Here is a 21,318-nt window from a genome sequence, read left to right on the forward strand (position 1 = left end):
CTTTTTTCACTTCATCCATAAATCTTCTCTTCAGCTTTCCTCCAGTTCCAACCTCAGCATCCTTCTACCAATATATTTACAATCCCTCCACTGTACATGTCGAAACCATCTCCGTCTGGTCTCTCTGACTTCATCTCCAAAACATCCAACATGTGCTGTTCCCCTAATTGACTTTTTCCTGTTCCTAACCATCCTCATCACTCCCAAAAGAGAACCTCAACATTTTCATCTCTGCTTCTTTCTGTCTTTTCTTCAGTGCAACTGTCTGGTCTCATCACCGTCTAGTACACCTCAGCCTTCATTCTGGCTGATATTCTCCTATTGCACATTGCCCCTGACACCTTTCTCCACCTGTTTCCAACCTGCTTGCAGACCTGGTTTTCCACACTTTCCATTGTTCTGGACTTTTAATCCTATGTGCCTTAAATCCTCCACCTTCTTGTGAGAACAAAATATGGCTCGTGATGCATTCTAACATTACTATATTCATTTTCAAACAAGAATGTTGCAATGTCCCACATTATGCGTTGCTAATATTACCCGAAATTCTAAAATCCAGGGCCAGCTTCTATTCAACGAATTAGTAAATGCAGAAAACAAAGAAAGTAAACTTTTCCAGCTCGTGGAGGTGCTTATTACCTCGAAGAGGTTATATTCCCCACCCCCATTCGTTGCATTTTCAGAAAGATTATGCTGAAACAAGGAGGATCTGGGGAAAAAAAAAGCTTGGGGCAGAATCCATTGGACATTGGAGCACAAAGTATTTACGGGAACTTCACTGATTGTGTCGCTGTGTCAATTTTCATAGGGTGATGTAATCAGGCGAACGTGCTACAGAGCAACTGTGCATCGCCCTTTGTTGCTGTCATTTTATCTTTTTTCTTTCATGCCACATCCAACAGCAAGACTCTCAGACCAAGAAAAGAAGAAGAAAGAATGAATACAGACCAAGTGCAGTGTATTCAAGGAGGATTTAAACGAGTCCTTGTAACAATACATTATGTAACAATAGCATATGATGTAATAACTTGGGTCAAATTCGATACAATTCCACTTCATTATGTAATAATTACAGAAAAAAATGTGCTGCTTTTTGGAGAAAACATCTGCGGTGCAATATGTAATGATTTTAACTTTGTTGTACATTATCCCATATGACACTTATATTACATTTTTATTTTTACTGTAATGGAGAGTATCATCTTACTGTGCAGTTTTTAAAAGTGGATCCAAATGGACAGATTTTTTTTGTACAATTCGATTTACTCAAGTCAGTTAATTTTTACCCACAATTACGCTACATTTGATCCATGTCTCAATATGCAAATAGCATGATATGTTGTTGTGATGCAAAATGTAAGAACATTTACAATCAAATTAGATTTTGTGGCATTATACAGCACATATTAGAAGGTAGAATTACATAATGAAGTGCGTATTGACTTTATTTATGTTATTACATTTCACATTACATTTTATGCACAGATTTTCTGTTTCCGTAGTGTTCTTAAAGTACTGATCCTTGAATACAGTTAAACTAAAAAATATGTGCCCCACGTTGTACCGATGCTTTAGGTATTCCTTACTCTTTTCTATCTTATGGTTCTGATTAGTAAAGAGAAAAACTATTGATCCAATTTTGTTAATACAGTATAATTACTATTACCCATACGTGTACCCATACCCTTTGGAAACTCATAGGAACAGTACTTGTTTTGATTGTGAAGGCAGACCATTACAGAACCTCTTTATTTTGGAATTCAGACTTCACTGTGTGACCAGTGCACCCCTTAAATTAATATCTCACACTGCAAGGAAAGATTGGCTTAACTCTAAGTCAATTATATAAATGTATTTGACTTCAATATTTGATGTGGGATTTTCCATATCTAAGCAGATATCATGATGAATCTTGATACTGATGAAAGGGCTTTGGAAAATCAAGCTATTGTATTTTTTTCCCATATTTCCTAGCCCTGGGTCATTATGCCATAATCTGAAATGCTGTGGGAGGACATGTATTAAGTAAATAGACAAAAGTCTCAATGAATCTCCATTGGGCTCTGAAGCTGGATCTGGGTATTTGAATTAGTGTGTGTAGTGGATAAATGAGGATGTGTAAGGATAATGCTGGGGCGCTTCTTTGAAAGTACAATAAAATTGCATCTGACTTTGCTTATGTAAACTTTATATACAAGGGCTAAGAGGGATGTAAGAGCTATGCTGGGCAAATATAATTGTATGATATCAAATACACGCTCTTTTTAAGAGTGTGTGAACACACAAGGTTAGGAGTTTTGTGTTTATGCACAAGGATGCGAGCTGATTTTTTCCTGTCATTGAGTTTCACACTATTTACTCATAGTCCTTCTATTGAATGGCATTTTACTAGAATGGCTTAGATGGCTTGATGTATACGTTAGAAACATATTAAATGACATATACAATGTTTTAAAGGACACAAGCAAATGTAAACAACTCTCTCCCGGTGTAACAACCGGAAAGTGCTCAGTGCTTCAAAAGACCTGTTATTGATCCAGTGGGCGAGCAAGAACATTACAACACAAGACTGAATCCTTGATGTTTCAAAAGACATAACTATATACAGTTCTTTTCTTTTTTTCTATTTTCGCGAACATAATGTCCAATGCATGAGAAACGTTTTCTTTTATTTGAGTCACACTCATGGACACTTAACCAGCGAGAGCTGAAGATGAATTCTTCGAGCATCACGTGAGAAAAAAAAAACAATGCACAGGGAAACTGAATATGAGACAGGTCATCATAAAAACCATTTTTATTATCCTAATTGTTATCAGAGGACATATATCAAGTTTTCACCTTTTACAATATATTACTATCATTAGACTTTTTTTGTACATCATTTTAAATAGTAGCTTTCAAATTATTTTTACATGCTTGCGGGACTGACATTCCCTGGTCAGATGAAGCAAAAAATGAGGAAAAAAGGCACATGATTGCTCTTGTCCGCAGAGAGCAATTCAGTCCAAATGAAAAAAAGTACTGCTGTGGTTTGTGTGAGTGCAGGTGAGAAGACTCCAGATCAGATAACCCCCCTGCCCCACCCCTCATTCTCCCAGTCTGCGAACTGCTTCTTCCAGGGTAGCAGAATATATCTGAAGCAAATTTCAAAAGCCCCAAAGTAATCATTTTTTTGTGGCCATTGCATTTAGACACACACACACACACACACACACACACACACACACACACACACACACACACACACACACACACACATACACACACACACACACACACACACACACACACACACACACACACACAAACATTCCAGTAGGTTCCAGTAGAAATAAAAAAGACTACATTTTGAGCTGAACTCAGGTGTAACTGTGTTCTGTACATGTTGCCTGGTGTCATAAACGTGGTCGGTCCCACGCAGTGACGGTGTGCAGTAAAGTTGCTCCAGTACATGAATCGATCGTATTCTTCTTTAAGACTGTGCTGGAAAGATTTGCGGCCTGAGAGAAGCTCATTGCGCGATGCGATGTAATGTGCACCAACACCACCAGTCTCTGCTCCCAACTCTCCGCATTTGGACATCCAACTGCCTTTGAAACCCCAACCAAAATAGATATTCTCTGGTTTTAATGCCTGGGATGTTTAATCCAGTTTCGTATTATCCACTTTTGACCAGAGCATCTTTGCACCACCAGGCGAAGGCCAAAATTGGCATCTTTGGACATTTCAACCTCCAAACATCGGCCAGTGTCCCTGCTGATGATTGGACCATTCTGTAAATGTAAAAGCGTGACTGAATTTCTGCAGCAATTATTTTTACAATTTCAGTAGTTACGGTTATCGATGTTTCTCAAGATTAGTGATGAATAATCAAATCACATTTTCATTTTACCTGAGTGAAGTCCCAAAGTCTCTGGGAAATCCTTGAAACAGCATCACATTTTTTCAGACTTGGAGTGCGTCCCCTGCCATCGTCAACAAGGCATTTTGTGTCAGGCAGGAAGGTGGTTGACCCCAAAGGTCCCAGCTGAAGGAGCCCCTCAGTGGAATAGCGGGCCAGCTGGAATATAGAGAAAACAAATGCTTCACACAGCTTTATTCAAACACGGTAGCACTTGGGGGTGAAAAATAGACAAATACTCAACTTTCAGGAGTACTTCAAAATCTGCGAAATACGTGAAATGTGAAGTCATGTGAAATCTCTGCAATACGGATGACAAATGAAGTTGTGTGCTTTCTCTCGCAATTTTTATGTAGTGCTCTGTTCTTCCCCCTGTGGTTTTCTTCCATTGTCAGTAGTGCTGGGTGATACGAATACAGTAAGATGATGGTAGTGAGGAGAACAATTTTTGGCCGGGAGATCTATCATAAGATCTGCTTGGATAACAACATTGGCTATAGAAAATTCAACATGGCATGAAGAGTTTGATTCAGCTTTTATTTTAACCTTCTCCAGGCAGATGTTGCAGATTTGCGACAGCCAAATATTAGATTTTTCCTGCAACTACAACTTAATTTGAGCCTGAGAGGGTTAAACAAGCCTTTGACTGACAGAAGTTTGATGCAGAAATGTGAATGAATCACTTATTCCTTATTTTTAAACATTTTCTTTTCAGTGCTGCCTCATTCCTTGCTTCTTGCTAATTTTGCACCATTTTTGCTAATTTCTTGTTAACCTAAGACAAAAAGAGAATCCGGTCGATTGGAAGACAGAAATCAGTAACGAAACAAAACATTTGTATCTGGGCATTAATTCATTCATCAATTATTTATTCTGTTCTACTTATTTATTGATCTATCTATTTATTAGCCAGTAATCCATGATACACTCCACATTTATAAGAAATACGTACTAACAGGCTAGTGCAACATATTCTAAAGGAAAACATGATCCCTTCCTATTTAGTGCAACTGATGAAAGGCTATGTGATGATATGTTATATAAGATAATATCCTTATACAACGATACAATAGAGGTAGCATTTATTATTTATTAGGAGCGATACTCTTTGAAAAATGATATCTCGACAATACACTGCTTACACATGGACAAAACACTATGCAGTGACAACAGTCATGTAATATGATGCACAGTTCTGTATTATTATAGGATTAGGAACCCCCTGTGTAGTTTGAAAATAAGCTACAAAGATTTAACTATGTGGTTTTTACATTTCAAGTGTACTTACTGAACTTTGGATTAAATAGAAATCAAGTAGTATCTAGCATGCAAATGTCTCTAAACTGAAGACATTACTGAGTAAAGGGGTTTATGCATCATGTATGACTACAAGACTGTTAAAGTGGCCTGTGTGGGTGTTGCGCCTTTCGAGAGCGCAAGTGGTGTTTAATCCTGTTCAAACCTAAATGGCTCCTCAGCACAAATAGAAAGAAAATAAAGTACTTCTTGATGTGTCAGTGAGGTTAGATGTTGCAGCCAGTGAGATCACGGAGGGGATAATTCTCGGGTCAAAGAAATGTGAACCACATCACATTTTTCAAAAGCCTGTCACAAACACACCCATATAACACTGCTCTTGTGATATTCCATTGTAGTGCTAAAGGTTATTATTATGACCTATTTTTACGGACAGTTTAATTTGGATTCCCCAAAGGAATTTTGTTCTTATCTGTAATGCTGTAAGGAGAATTATCCAAATAGTGAACTATGACTGGGCTGAAGGAAAACACCATATAATCCCCGCTAACACCTGTTTACAACTCAGTCTGACAGCCTTTTATATGCTAATACATTTAAAATGGGACCATAACAAACAATTAATGCAGGGGAATTATTCTGCCAAGTCAATTAACCTGCTGCCTCGGCAGCAACATAAGACGCTCCATTGCCCCCCTCGCATTGGGAAAGTTTTGGTGCTGATTTTGGAGGTCAAGCTAATCAGGTTCTTAATTAGCTGATTAATGGTGCAACGCTGTGACAATGTAAATATAAGATGCTTCATTGAAACACTGTGTTGGTTCGTAATCTCCACAGTTTTTCTGAGTACCTTGTTCTGCCAGGACGCTGTGAGAACGTTTAAGCTGCAGATTAGAGAAATACTTTCAGAAGTACCAAGAGAGGGTGATTGGAGCCGTCTAGCCTCTGAGAAAAAAAAACAAAAAAAAAACAACTAAAATGTAAATCCCCAAAAAGCGAAAAAAAAATTCAGAAAACTGGGATTTAAGAGGCCGTTTAGTGGTAAATGGTGTCTTATATAGCACTTACAACACCTTGCAGTTTCATAGCACTTTACACTGGATTACATTCACTCATTGACACACCAATGGGGACAGAGCTGAACATCAGGGGTAGCTTGGGGTTTAGTGTCTCACCCAAGGACAATTCTCAATGCATACAGTAGGATGCAGGAATCAAACTGCCAATCTTACAATTTGAGGGACACACACTCAAACAACTGAGCTGCAGCTGCACCAACACTACTAAAGGTGCTCATCTGTATTCCTAGCTGGAAATTATAGGACATGTGGTTTTGCTTGTACTTTTATACCATCAAAATGTCATTAAATATCAGATATAATCATCAACTAATAGAAGCACAAATTAAGCTCAAACTTTGAACATAAAACAAAAAAGAATGACTGGCTTTGCTCAGTGTAAATCGTACAGCGGAATCTCTAGAATAATTTCCTCTGCATTTAAAATGTCCACTGGGTTGTTTACTTTTTTAACAATTAACTATTTTAACTATTGCGCACACCTGAATATAAGTCGCACTGGTTAAAAGTAAATGAATGAATATATGTGTACATACATTCATTAAGTGGGGAGAACAAGTATTTGATGCTACTGATTTTTCAGCTTTTTCCTTTTGCAAAGCATGTAGAGGTCTGTCATGTTTATCATAGGTACTCTTCAACTGTGAGTGACGGAATCTACAAACAAAAATTCAGAAAATCACATTGTATGATTTTTTAGTAATTTATTTGCTTTTTATTGCATGACAAGTATTTGACCTCCTACCAACCAGTAAGAATTGCGACTCTCACAGACAGATATGTTCTCCTTAAAGAAGCCCCCCTCTTCTTCATTAATTACCTGTATTATCTACATTTTGAACTCGTACAAAAGACACCTGTCCACACACTCATTCAAACAAACTCCAACCTTTTCACAGAGAGCTGTGTAAGGACATCAGGGATAAAATTGTAGACCTGCACAAAGATGGGATGGTTTACAGGACATACGGCAAGCAGCTTGGTGTGAAGGCGAACTGTTGGCACAATCAATAGAAAATGGAAGAAGTTTGCGCGGCATCAGCGTTCATGAGGAAGGTGAGGGATCAGCCCAGGTCTACATGGCTTGACCTGGTCAATGACCCAAAGAGACCTGGGACCACAGTCTCAAAGAAAACCATTAGCAACACATGACGCCGTCATGGATTAAAATCCTGCAGCACACACAAGGTCCCCCTGCTCAAACCAGCACATGTCCAGGCCTGTCTGAAGTTTGCCAAAGACCATCTAGATCACATGTGTCAAACTCAAGGCCCGGAGTAGTGGGCCAAAATCCTTGCTGCAGTGTGTGTGCAAACCAGCTCAAGAACTACAGGAAATAGCTGATCGTTATAATTGCCAACAAAGGTTTCTGTACCAAATATTAAGTTCTGTTTTTCTGATGTATCTAATACTTATGTCATGCAATACAAGAAAATTAATTACTCAAAAATCATACAGTGTGATTTTCTGGATTTTTTTTTAGATTCCGTCACACACAGTTGAAGAGTACCTATAATAAAAGTGACAGACCTCTTCATGCTTTGGAAATGGGAAAAGATGAAAAATCAGTAGTGTATCAAATATTAGTTCTCCCAACTGTATATAAGGGTGGCGACGTGGTGCAAGAGATAAAGAAATTGTATTTGGAACCGAACATTTCTGGTTCCATTCCCGGCTCCTCCTAGTGTGCCATGATGGTTTAATTGCAGAGAATGAATTTCCCCATGGGGATTAATAAAGGATAAATTATTATAAATTTTTATTATTATATAGTCCACTGCAGTAACACGAGGTATTTACACAGAACTGTTCAACTTTTAATTAAATACATAACGGTAACATCCACAAATGCGTACTGGAAATGCTTTTTTTCTGAAAAGTGCCTGTAACACGGCTGCCGAAAAAGATTAATAATAATGCGATGAGGCTAAATGTTTTGGTGGCATGAAGCTCGTTAGCCCCCAAAAATCCATAAATTAGCCGCATCATTGATTAAGCCGCAGTGTTCAAAGTGTGTGAAAAAAGTAGAGGCTTATTGTTGGGAAATTACAGTAATATTAATAGAAATGCAAAATCACAATATTCCCCAAAATTTGATTTCTGCTGCTCCTTAATATCGGTCAGCACTGTAATGGAGTACTTAAAAAAAACTCATAATCCATTTGTTTATGTCCCTGGGGGATTACAATCAAAAGAATCATTGAAGTGTTGCCTTCCTGCAACCAGTGAGATTTAAGGGATGGAACTGAGTGCTGGCCTTTTCTTTCATTCCCTACCCAACAGATAATATTCAAGTCTATTGCCAATAATTTGGGGGAAAATGGAGTGGTATCACAAACAGCACTGTGTGTTGTTTGAAGGACTGTTACATGTTTGGATTTTTGACTTCCTAAAAAGGAAACGGGCACATGAACATACGGATACCAGTCTTTTGTCAACATTGCAATTCTAGTTTTCTGTCTTTTTCCCAGCAGTGGCCTACAACATAGTCATATCATTCTATTCAGTACTCATACGTGTGATGTAGGACCGCCCCAGTTATTTATTCATTTCTACCGAAGAGCTAAAAATGGAGTTACAGAAAATGGCCTTTGCTTTGCTCAATAAAGCAACACTGTCTGTATCACCTTGGAGTTTTTATGTCATTTGAAAATCCTAAAATAGACCATAACAATCTCTCTTTCCAATAAGATGCTGCAATCCATTAGGGCCTTTTATCGAAATGTATTCTCAAAAAAAGAACTACATTCTGTGCAGTTATTTGAAAGCTACAACGCAATCTTTTTCTCCCCTCTTCTTCTTATACTAAACAACCAAAATGAAATACAGAAGCTCACATTCAGTATATGAAAGCTTTGTAACTGAGCATGACGACTGATGTTTTCTGGGTGCTGTTGAAACATCTGTGCGCATTTTAGATGTAATTTTTTCCCCCTTTGCAAAACCATTGAATCCTTAGCAACTCTGCTGGAGATTACGGTGCTAATTAAGGAAGAGTGCAGGCAGGAGGCAGGATTTCTGTGTTTTCCCCACTACATGGAAACAGGATGGGAGGTATTATTAGTGGAACTTGTACGACCAAATATGCTGATGAACCGACACTTTTTACATTCTCCATACCTTTTATTATTCTGAGCAAAGATGCATATATATGACTTCATTACTGTAAGGCTTCAGATTTTGTCGAGCGGTTTCAGATTTTATTGATGTAAAGAGAACCATTTTGAAACCTGAATGTTAAATAAATAAATGAATAAATAGGTAAATAAGTATGCAGTTTGATTTGATATATTTCACTTATTTTGAGAATACTAAGGGCATTCGTGCACAGCAGCTACTGTTTAAGTTGCAAGATTTCCAGAGCACGCATTGTTACGCCTGCGACCATTTAACTGTACACACACACACACACACACACACACACACACACACACACACACACACACACACACATACACACACACACACACACACATATATATTTCTATATGTATGCAAATTGCAAGCATTAATTTTTTAATTTTATGAATACATTTCCATACACAAACAGTTATATTTCCATCAATTCAGATGATACTGGCCTTATTTTGATTTTGATAAAACTCACCGTCACCTTTTCTTTTTTTCTGGAGTGTGACAGATTTGTCTTAGATATTGATTTGTTATCAATGTTGTGAATAAATCAAAAATAGTATTATAGTTTTGACACAAGGGAGACACTGTTGAAGTGTTTACCTCTCCATACTTAAAGTCTTAGTAAGACTCACATTTGAGTTGCGGTATGAGTAACAAGATGATTTATGGATGACAATCTCTCTGTGATGTAAGTGGAAACTCAATCAGTATTTTAACCTGCGCTTGAAGAAGAGATTAAACTAACTAGAGCCTGCAAAGACAGAAATGCAGAAATTATGCTGCAGATTTTTTAGGATTTATAAAATTATGAAAAGAATATATGGAACACAGTCAGACCTGGGAGGACATGCCATGGCAAGGGTAGAGTATTGCCTTGTCGTCGTCCTCTGAGCCCTGGTCTAGGCAGTATCCACTGGCCTTGCTGTTTCTCACCTGAAAGACAAGACCAGAATGTGTGTCGCATTAATGCTCAACATGATTTCAAAATATGAATTAATAGCCAGTTTCTGTTTTTAATTTCAACAAGAAAAATCACTGCTGACTCCGAGTCATCCATGCAGTGAAAAACCAAAGCACAAACACCAAAACTAACAGTGAACTTCCATGTCCCGTAATGCCCCTGACTTAAACCATGCCCCCAACCCCTCGTCCTGTGGGGTGAGAGGCCTTAGTGTCCGCCACACATCCCCCCACCCCCGGCGAACACCCAGAAGTGACCCCCAAAAGCAAACGAGTCCCTCATGGGAGGCTTGAGCAATCTGCCATAATGACAATGTATTGTCCCTCAGTCAAAGCAGCCGGAGGCACCGGGCGTTGGACCTGTGGAGGCATTGCTGGGCATTGCCTGTGCTTTGACTTCCTGGTCCCTACGTCTGTCCATATCTATAATACTCTTAACGCCTGTCTCAAGACCAGGGATCCATGTTCCCTGTCACAGTCTGCAGGGTTCTCCAACACCACGCTCTGGACGGCTGGCTGGCTGGTAGCTAGCAGGTTTTGATCGGCCTCCTACCCCAGACCCTGGGAGTCTCTGGCGGCCAGACACCGGGAGTTAGAGGCAGTGCACAGGTGCGGGAAAAGGAAACCACCATCGTCTGATCCACACAAGCGATAGCATGTTATCCGCTGCTCCGCGGCAGACAGATTATGACTCGGGAGCGCAAGCTGTTTGAGGGCGGCAATTTACTGTTTTGCATTGAGTTGCACAGCAACTGCAAAACTGCCTTCTGGACCGCTGGTCCAATGCGGTGGCAACCAGGAAAGGCCTGGCGTCGTCCGAGACAATTCCATGCCGGTGGTAAAGCGCCTCAATGTGCTGGAATCAGGAGGCTGGCTCCCTCTGCCAGAACTCGTCAAAGCCGCAGTGAGAATATCTGGCTGTGAGAGTTGAGGCAACACGACTTAAGTGTGGTCGCACACTCGGTCTGAGTCATACATGTCCCGAACCGGCTCATTGATGTGGTTTGCAAAGGAAGGAGACAAAGGCGAGGTCTAATTTTATTCCTTAAACACCAACACCAAAACTAACAATGTACTTTCGTGGTCCATAATGCCCCCACGCCCACAGCCCCTAGTCCCGTGGGGTTAGTGTCCACCACATCATCTGCTCTTTGTTCCATCCATTGTCTTCCACTTATCCTGCACTCAGGGTCACGGGGGACGCTGAAGTCTTTCCCAGTTGTCATCAGCCAAGAGGCAGGGTACACCCTGGACTGGTTGCCAATCAATCGCAGGGACACATACAGAAACAAACACCCATTCACTCACTCACTCAATTTTCCCTCTTTTTGCAACAACCACTGACTCATTCACTCAAATTTCCCTATTAACCAGCTGCATGTTTTCGGCCTGTTGGAGGAAAGCGGAGAAAACCCACACAGACATAGGGCGAGGCTTTCAATACTATAAATATGCGGAGCCAGCTTGCAAAACATTTAGAAGAAATCAGAATTGGAGCACAAGTACAGTGCACTTCTTTCCATTCCTCGATAGGATGTCACTGCTCTGCCAAGGAATAGTTCACCAAAACCTTTAGAAAAACACTCACATTATTCCTTTCCCAAGCTCACTAAAGCAGGTTGGGCCATATTTTAGTGAATGAAGAAACAAGTATACTTACCTGTAAGGTTTAATGTAATTATTGTAATTTATAACTCTTCCTCTAAACTTGAAATATTATTTTTTTAATGAGGTTAGAAAGCATGAATTTCCCAGTAGACTATAACAAATAGAAGATAATACTCAATGCTCTCATTCTCATATCTCATGGTTTGGCGTCAAGTCAGATCGATTATACTTTTTTATATAATACCAAAAGGACTCTTCCACTAATTTAATATTATTGACCTAAAGACTTATTGTCTCCTCTGGCAAAATAAAATGAAATAAACATTTAATGTATTTTCCACTTAGTTTCCAAGATAACAAAACTACTTTGGAGAAATAAGTCCCCTGCAATTCAGTTAAAGGAAGAAGAGAGAGAGAAGAAAACCTTCTTCCCTGTGTCTTCCCCAGTAACAGGAGCAAGGGACATGAAAACATATAAACTCTTGTGCATCTTTAAGTTTTTTCTTACTTAGAGGAAGCTCATGAAAGAAGAGTTAAATAGTAAAGTAAGAAGAGTTAAATAGTTAATAAAGAAAATGAACTAATTTTCATCTATGGAACGTTTATCAGTTCACATGATCCAAGGGGACAGATTTCACAGACGCGCATGTTGCTGGAAGGGAAATTTAAAAGTAAGGAACTTCCAAATTGAAGTATAAACAAAAATGCCATAATTTGCATTCATGCTGGAAGGAGTTTCTGCTTGGGAGAGAAGCACCTTTATCTTCTGTTACCGTCTCAGTGCTAACCTTGTTTGGAGCTGGTACGCAGGTCGTAAATGTTACCTTTATTGTGAAATATAATATTGATAATACAGGCAAGCAAAGGGTCACCAATCAACACTTGACCACATGTTGGGGTTCAAATTCAGAAACAAAATGTCCACATAGGAAAACCAGACTTGTTCACTGGCAAAATGGATTGTAATTGACTGTATAAGGGGCAGATGATAGATGCACTGAAGATTAGCTTATGCAAATTAAAAACTGCTGTTCAGGAAGACAATGTCAAAAGATACCCAGCAGCTCACTGATACATTATTTATTGTTTGTTGTACACTTTATTATTTTGTCAATTTTATGTCACTGTGGGATATTGAGAAATGTCTTCAAGTATATCTAGTACTTGTGGAGAAATTGACAATAATGCTGCCTTTTACTTTGACTTTGAACAGGTAATGTTAAAGAGAGACAATGATGTGTTTTTTGCACTCTTCTCTTGGTGTGTGTAGTAGATTGGTGGAAAAATAAACAATATTTTGAGTTTAAGCTTATCTATACTTATTCATTCATCAACCAGATTTGAATTTCTGTTTTCCCATGTCAGATATTGAAATGTGATTAAAATGCAATTATTTTGATTGATTACCAAACCTCTAATTAATTAGAATAAAAGTTTTACTGATTCCCAGCTACAAATGATACATATGAAAAGCTCATAAAATAAGCTCTCACCTTAAAAAACAGCAACAAAAAGACAATTTAAACTGTTTTGAATCCCTGTCTGGACACAAAGCCTTAAAGCACCGACCTTATAAAAAGATTTGGATGTGGCAACATCCTACATTTTGTCATTTGTAGTAGAGGCAACTGTTCCCGATCAGATCTACATAATTCCACTTTAATATTTGGATAAAGATCGAGGGTCGTAGTATAAGATAATACTCGATTAATCCCCATAGGGGAAATTAAGTATTCCCTGTGCAAACTGCATTTTCTTTCAAATTAGTTTTACACCTTTCTGAAAGTGACTGAGCATAAAACATTAACCCTTAGCAATTCTGCCGTTTGAGCTGGGCGTAGACCTAAACAATAATTTTAACAGAAAATTTCCGTTCCTTCTGGTGTTTAGTATATGTGTTGGCATCAAGGTCTGTATGAGACAAACCATTCAGCTCCGTAACATGGCAGATACTGCTTATTCTTGCTCACCTGTTGGTCTTGTAACATCTCTACAGTAAAGAAAAACAAATCAATGTGCTTCTTTTAAGATTAGTGTTCTGTCCTGTGTGTATTTCACAATGTCTACCAGATCCATCGTCCATGCAGCAATGTTGGCCATACATAATAGGACATCATCATGCAGTGACCAGGCCCAGATCTGTCTCTTACTCTCCTCCGGGCACCCAGATGGTGTGTTGTTCAGCATGAGTTTCAGTTTGGTGTGATTTGAATGCATATGGCTTCATTTCTAGGTTGTGACATATCTATCATGTGCAGTTGTCACGGAAAGTTCCAGTCCGCTGGTCTGACCGGCTTGGCCGAGTGCGACACTGATGGCTGATGACAGATGAGACACGCTTCTACTGTGGCAGCTGTGTGGCAGCACAAGGTAACTGTTTCCAGATTGTCAACGGATCTGAAATACTGCCACTTAAACCGCTGTGCTCTGTAGAATCGTATGGCAGGGTTTCAGAGCCAAAACAAGTGCGGAGAAGTTAGAGTAAAAACATGTGGTGTTGGTTGATTGAGAGGCTACTTTTGACATGTTCTCAAATTTCTTAGGAGCAGATTGATTTTCATTAATTGTCTTTAACTGAAATGATCATGAGAAAATATGTGTATATTCCTATGTATTTGTAAATGATGTGTGAAGTGTGTTCCAATTGTTCACTCTGTCATAATACCCCACTGTGCTGAGTGCACAGTCAAACCCAAAACAATCAAGTTGGAATGGAAAACTAATATAGAGTTTAATTACAATTCATTATGAGGAAATGGCATCTAATCCTTTCTAATTAAGCTGCATTGCTATAGCAACATAACACCTCTGCCTTTACCTGCATATCGTGAATTTGGTTTGATGAGCTTCCTAAGATATTTATGGCCTAGAGAAGATTGCACTCATCAGCTTGTGTTTGAGTGTTTTGTTGAAAACAAAAGCAGGTTTTAACAAGCTGCTGATGAGTGTACGAGACACAATTGTTTCTCTGACAGTTACATTTGTTACCAGCTAATTTGTTTCCATATAATTAAAAGTTACAGCATGTCTCATACACTTAGCCTTTATTCCCAGTGTACTTTCTCACCTCGCCGTATGTGATGGTGTTGTTGTAGATTCGCATCTCAGGATAGACGTGATCAAGGTACCAGCGGAAATTCCGACACTGCAGTCTTTTCCTTAAGGCCAAACGCTCAGAGACATCCCCAAAATCCACCCCTGGGTTCTGTCAGCAAATGCACAAGACAAAAAAAAAAATAGCTAGCAGGCACTTTACTCACATGAAGCTGTTGCAGTGCTGGGAGTATGAAACAGGGATTAGTTATTAGTTGGGTAGATGTGCCTTCCATGTGGGACCTTCATTGTTCTTTCATTAGCCATGATCTGCGCTGAGCAAATTCTAATCAGCTGCTCAATTATAAGTCCTCACACTGGTTATTCAGAATGATTTGGGGAATGTCTAATAGCTGTTCTGGCAAGGAAGCATGAAATGCACTTACGCACCAAAGTATTCTTACACTCAAGCTATTGTTAATTTGTTAATCATTGTATTTTACAAAAATGTTAAGTAATGCAGTGTCACAAAGGAGGTGACAGATGCAGATATAATCTTCGATATTCATACATTTCATTAAGTTTAATCAGTCATAACGATTTGTAACATGACACTTTTCAGTTACCATTATATAGCTGTGAGGGTGTTCGGATTGCTGAAAATTAATGCACCAAGCTTGAAAAAAAATGGTATTCATGCTTTGTATTGTCTTTGCAAATAAAAAGAATGGCTGCATTAATTCCAGAGAAGGTCTTCACACTGTGAGATGTGAAAAAGCTGAGTGCAACAAAAAATTTTGACACTGTGGCAACTACGCCATACAAGAGGCAGCGAGGTGCGACGGCACTCGGTTCATTCTGTCTAAATTTTTCCTCATGTTCACTGTCATTAGATCTTTCTCAGGAACAAAGAAATAACATGCTAAAATGTCTATATCTTTATAGTTTTTCCACAGAGTTTACAATTATTCTTTGTTGTGGAACTCGGCGAACCAGTTACATGACATGAGGAGGGTGAATGAGTGAAGGTTTACAAGATCAGTTATGTAAAAGGACAATAACATTAACTTATTTTTTTGAGGCACACTATAGACGGGGTTCATCAGTGACTACTTTGTTGCGAAGTGTTTCTGTCAGGGTCATCTTCAGAGGTTATTTAGATGGTATGACCGATCGGGGCAAAATGTAATGGATGTATGAATCCTGTATGAAATCATCTGACAAAGTGAAACATTTTGATGAATAACTTGTATCAAATCAATTGAAATATATTTTGCCCAATATGTTGAGCATAACTTACATAGCAGAACCTCTTTTCAATTGTTGACCCCCATGTACTCTACTTGTAAACAGGCAACAGTGACTCCAGACAGAATATTCTTTGATAAAATCTCATGCACCACTTTTCATAACATTTCATTCAGGCATCTTCATGAGAAAGCACCGGTACAATATTTTTCTCTTTTTTCGAAGTTCTGCATGACCAGACTGCAGCTATATGGGCTGCAGCTTTTTTATGATAGTATATATTCTTAATTTCTCTTTCTCTTATTTACTTTTTTAGGGAGAGATGATAAATATACATAAGCAAAAAAATCAATTTACAGCCTTTGTTTTTTGGAAAAAGCAAAAACCAAATCAACATTTAGCATAATATTCAAAATGTTGTTTTTCATAACAAGTTATTCAATCAATGTTCTAAAAGAACATGGCCCTGCAGGATAACAAATATATCTATTTTTTTCAGAGAACTTCATATAAGGTTTTGGATTTCTCCTCTCACCTGTCATTTAATTTTCATTGAAGGTAGATTGGTTACCTCTGTAATCTATTTAAATAGTAACCAAGGTCTCTGTCTGCATATATGTGCGTTGTTCTGTAGTTTAAAGAGGGCTCTACAAATACTGAATAGCCTGCTATTTTTGCTTAATATGGGGGCCCACTTGCCTTCCAGCAGACACTCAGTTGAGGACAGAAACTAATATAAACAGCATTGCACATTGTTGTTCATCTGGTTAAGTTTCCAGGCAGATAAATTTCCCTTTATTGTTGAAAACTCTGGCCAGCTGCAGGACCTGGTTTCAACATCTGCTCATAATGAAATCTTGTCCCCCACTTTGCACCCTTAAATTGACAATAAAAAATGCATTCAATTTAGGCTGATGTCATATCTAGACTTGGGGCTGGTCACTGTCCTGAATCATAAAGCCTTGCCCCACTTCCCTCAGCTGTGCTCACAATGGGTACCTTGGCCAATAACAAGAATTTGTGGTTGTGTGTATTGGCAAGGGGCAGGGGGTTTAGAGACTTATTGTGGCATTAGGTCTTTGTGCTGCACACAAAGTAAGTCTGTGCCACAGGGCAGGGCATCATATTGTGCATTGCTACTATGTTTGTAATTACAATGGAAAAATAATGCAATTTTTTTGCAGGCCACCGCTCTTTATCCCCGACATGTCTCCATAAGGGATAGACGTAGTACTTATTTTTTGCACCAATTGGCACTTTCTATCTACTTTTAGTGAGGTCTTGTACTGACGATGTGCTCAATTTCTGGGTGACATCTCCGCTCACCCCTTTGTGTGACGGCTACCCTGCTGAACGGTATTTTGTCAAAAACAGCAATGGTGTGCTTACCATTGTTCAGACCCCTTTACTGACGCCCTTCACTGACAATCATCTCATTCTGTATGGATGAGGAGACAATTAGGGTTGAATATTAAACTCTTTAAAGCAGCTGTTTATTATTTTGCAGCCAATCTCAAAAGACCATTGAAAGCAATTAAGCTAAACTGATGTGTATGAAAATAGACTGATTAGAAATTAGGCTCATCTTCTTCACTTGGTGCATGTCTCTTGTCTATTTGGAGTGAGACTCCTCTGTTTCTTGCTCTGCCACCGGTATGAAGGTCAAGTGGGATGAAATCTGAATTCAGAATTTCTATTGACTTCTGTCCCCAGAGAACTGGGCTGCATGCTTGAATGAACAAGTGAGAATAGAAAATAGGGAGCTGTGGGATTGAGGGACTGATCTATGAGAGAAGAACGTACGTTCATAGGAATGTTCCAGGCCATGTAGACGTGGGATTTGTATTCATCCATCCACACCTCCGCAGCTCGCAGGGCATTCCGCTTAGCATAGTAATCAATGTCATTGTTGTAGGGTTTCTTAGTGCGCTCGATGTGGGCAACTCTGGCACACGGCAGGACTTCCATACTCCCTCCACACTGCCAAACCTAGACAGAAGCAAAAGAAAGTCCATTTTTTAATCATATCATGAAATTCCTTCACTCAGAGCTCCATTCGACTATATAGCCCTGATACGGAGGCTGGAGAAGCCATCCCACAGTTAAACAAGTCAGGGTTACAAGCAGTACTTATAACCTCACATTAGTTGCTTTTGAATCCAACTCATACTTTTATTTCAACATATAAAAACACTTGGATCGTGAATACAGAAATACCTTGTTTTCTTTGACTTCTGGTGGCACTGTTAGTAACAAATTATGTGTCCTTAAGTCCAGCCCTGGAGAAAATATATTTTTTGTTGTGGTTGTCAATTAAATATTCTAATATATTCAGATTAATGCTTAACATTGCTCCAAAGCCAAATATCCCTCCATCTTCTGACACTTATTGTGGTTGTGTGGGCAGCAGTTGAAGCAGAGAGGCCCAGACTTCCCTCCCCTTGGCCACTTCGTCCTACACTTCTAGGAGGATACCATACCAAGATGTTCCCAAGCCAGCCTACAGACATCGTCCCGGGTCTTCCCTCTCAGTTGGACATGCCCTGAACACATCACCAGGGAGCCATCTAGGAGGCATCCTGATAGTCCACGATTCCACGATTCCAAAGCCAGCTCATCTGACCCCCCTCCACGTGGTGGTGGAGCAACTCTACTCCAAGCCCCTTCTGGATGGCTAAATGTCGCCCTATCTTGAAGGGAGAGCCAAAACACCCCACGGAGAAAACTCATTTCGGCTGCTTGGATGCATGACCTTGTTCTTACTGTCACGACCCACAGCTACTGACCATAGGTGAGGGTAGGAACATTGATTGCCTGGTAAATTGCGAGCTTTGTGTTTTGGCTTTGCTCCTTCTTCACCAACACAGACTGGCACAGAGTCTGCATCACTGCTGGTGCTGCATTGATCCTCCTGATCCCTTAGTTGTGAACAAGATCCTAAGATATTGAACTCCTCCACTAGAGGCAGGACCTCTTCCCCGACCCGGAGTGGGCACTCCACCTTTTTGTGGCTGAGAACCGTGGTCTAGGATTTCGGGGTGCTGATCCCCATCCCGACTGCTTCACTTTCGGCTGCAAACTGTTACAGCGAGAGCTGGAAATGGCGGCCCAATGAAGCCAACAGAACCACATCATCTGTAAAAAGCAGGCACCGAATCCTGAGGCCACTAAATTGGATTTCTTCAATACCCTGGCTTTGCCAAAAATACTTTCCTTAAAAGTTATGAACCGAGTCAGTTGTAAAGGGCTTCTCTGGCCAAGTCCAACCCTTGTCAGAAACAAATTTGTCTTACAATCGGCAATGCGTACCAAGCTCTGTCACAAATCATACAAGGACTGAACAGTCCATATTACAGGATTCAGTACTCCTTATTCCTGGAGTGGGAAACTCCTGCGGGACATGGTTGGATGCCCGCTCCAGGTCCACAAAACACACGAAGACTGGTTGGGCAAACTCCCAAAATGCAAAAATAAATGCCACAATGCTATGCCAAAATACCAAAGTAAGAATGAAACATTTTGATATGCTCTAGTAGCATTGGGATGCCAGCCTAATTGCAGCTTGTTGTAAACAGTTTTCAGTTATTACAAAGGATTTTTTTAAGACTACTAATGGCAATACACATTCAAAGCATTGTTACGGCACCAAACATTTTTGGAATATTAAATTGACATCCCTCACCAAGATCTTAGTGATTCATGTGATTGATAAACCTTAATTTTCAGTCAAAGAACTCAGAAGTAATATTTGTAATTGGCAAGATAGAATCTGAAAACATTTCCAGTTGTGCAGTGTGGGTCTTCTAATGGAGTGTTGAGTTGCCTGGGAGTACTGTAACTGTTCATTGTTGGCGGTAGATATTTATGAATAGCAGCTAAAATTGCATTTTATTGGCTGAAATATTTTGTATTACTGATACATTTTTCATAAAGACACTTTTCCGTCTCACTCACGGAGTCCAGATTATTTTTGCTGTCCAGGATGTTTTGTGTCATTCGATACAGCTTTTTTGTCTATGCAATGCTACATATAACAAAAGTTTAGTTTGCTCAAATCAGAAGAATTGTGTTTGAGGCCATTGGAGGATATGTTCCCACTGACCCAAATCAGCTTCAAATCACATGGAACATGATATTTTCGTTTCTGATTCATCATGCCTTATATTTATAGCCTTTAATGAGAGACAGGTCTGGTCTCTCCAGAGACCAGAGACTTATCCAAATAAGTCAGATGCTGCAGGACCTGCTGGAAAGAGCAAATTGGATCTTTGCAAAGGTGAAGCGAAGATAAGCCATTAAAGGCAAGCTGAAGGGACATAAAGGCTTCATCATAGGAAGTCATTAGGAATATCCTCAGAGGTGATCATGTGAAAGAGATACAGACATGTTGAGTAACATAACATTGTACTAATGCTTTTGGTGTTCTAAAGGAAAAGATACTGATTTATACTTGACTGCCATAGCATTTCTGCAAAACATGCAGAGTCTCTGTGTGTCCGTGTTATGAATGAAAGAGAAATAACATGGTTTTTGTGCCTACTACACCAAAGATCCTCCTCAGATTGTCTTTGTAGCTTTGATAACCAAATATGGCATCTGCTTTCTGATTAACCTAATCCCCAATAACCTAAACTGTAACGTACTTGAATTAAAATGCCACATTCCATGTTTTTTTGCCCTTTATATACCCCATGTCACATCAGAGGCAAGTGTTTGGATCCGGGGCTAGCGCTCTGGGTGCAGCCCCCATCACCAGTGAGCCTGATTGAGCAGGTGAATGATTCCAGCTGGGGGTGCCAGCAGATCCTTCTAACCTTCCCCAGGAGACAACCCTGCCCTAGCACAGCTCTCCATTCACCTTCCTTATCAATAACCCCCTTAAGAGGCCTCACCTCCTGAGTGTCCTTGCTCTCGTGATGTGACCCGTGCCAGAGATATTCTCGGGAGAGCTAGGCCGTTGTGGGGTTGCACCCTGAACTTTAATCGTTCCCTACATTGTTCCCCCCATGACGACGCCAAGATTTCATTTATCCTGGGCTTCCTTTCTGGCAAGGCCCTAAGATGGGCTGAGGCCCAGTTCCAGGACCCATCTGC

At 39.7% G+C, this 21,318-nt stretch overlaps 1 protein-coding gene across 2 annotated transcripts in view; it reads right to left on the reverse strand.

The window, feature by feature from the left end:
* Positions 1 to 2,194: 2,194 nt before the first annotated feature.
* Positions 2,195 to 21,318, reverse strand: part of galnt9 (polypeptide N-acetylgalactosaminyltransferase 9) — a 100,239-nt gene continuing 81,115 nt past the window's right edge. Inside the window, exons 7-11 of one of the 2 annotated variants that reach the window (XM_086169671.1) lie at positions 18,028 to 18,213; positions 15,011 to 15,148; positions 10,213 to 10,308; positions 3,896 to 4,063; positions 2,195 to 3,776 (exon numbers count right to left, since the gene is read on the reverse strand). In XM_086169671.1, coding sequence (XP_086025797.1) covers positions 3,630 to 3,776; positions 3,896 to 4,063; positions 10,213 to 10,308; positions 15,011 to 15,148; positions 18,028 to 18,213 — 735 coding nt within the window. In that variant the 3' untranslated portion in view covers positions 2,195 to 3,629. The remainder of the gene's footprint in view (positions 3,777 to 3,895; positions 4,064 to 10,212; positions 10,309 to 15,010; positions 15,149 to 18,027; positions 18,214 to 21,318) is intronic. The other variant, XM_086169673.1, reaches the window with a different exon arrangement.

This window comes from Fistularia commersonii, chromosome 22 (genome assembly GCF_037954325.1).
Source record: "Fistularia commersonii isolate RoL2024-O1a breed Wild chromosome 22, RoL_Fcom_v1.0, whole genome shotgun sequence".
Lineage (NCBI taxonomy): Eukaryota > Metazoa > Chordata > Actinopteri > Syngnathiformes > Fistulariidae > Fistularia > Fistularia commersonii.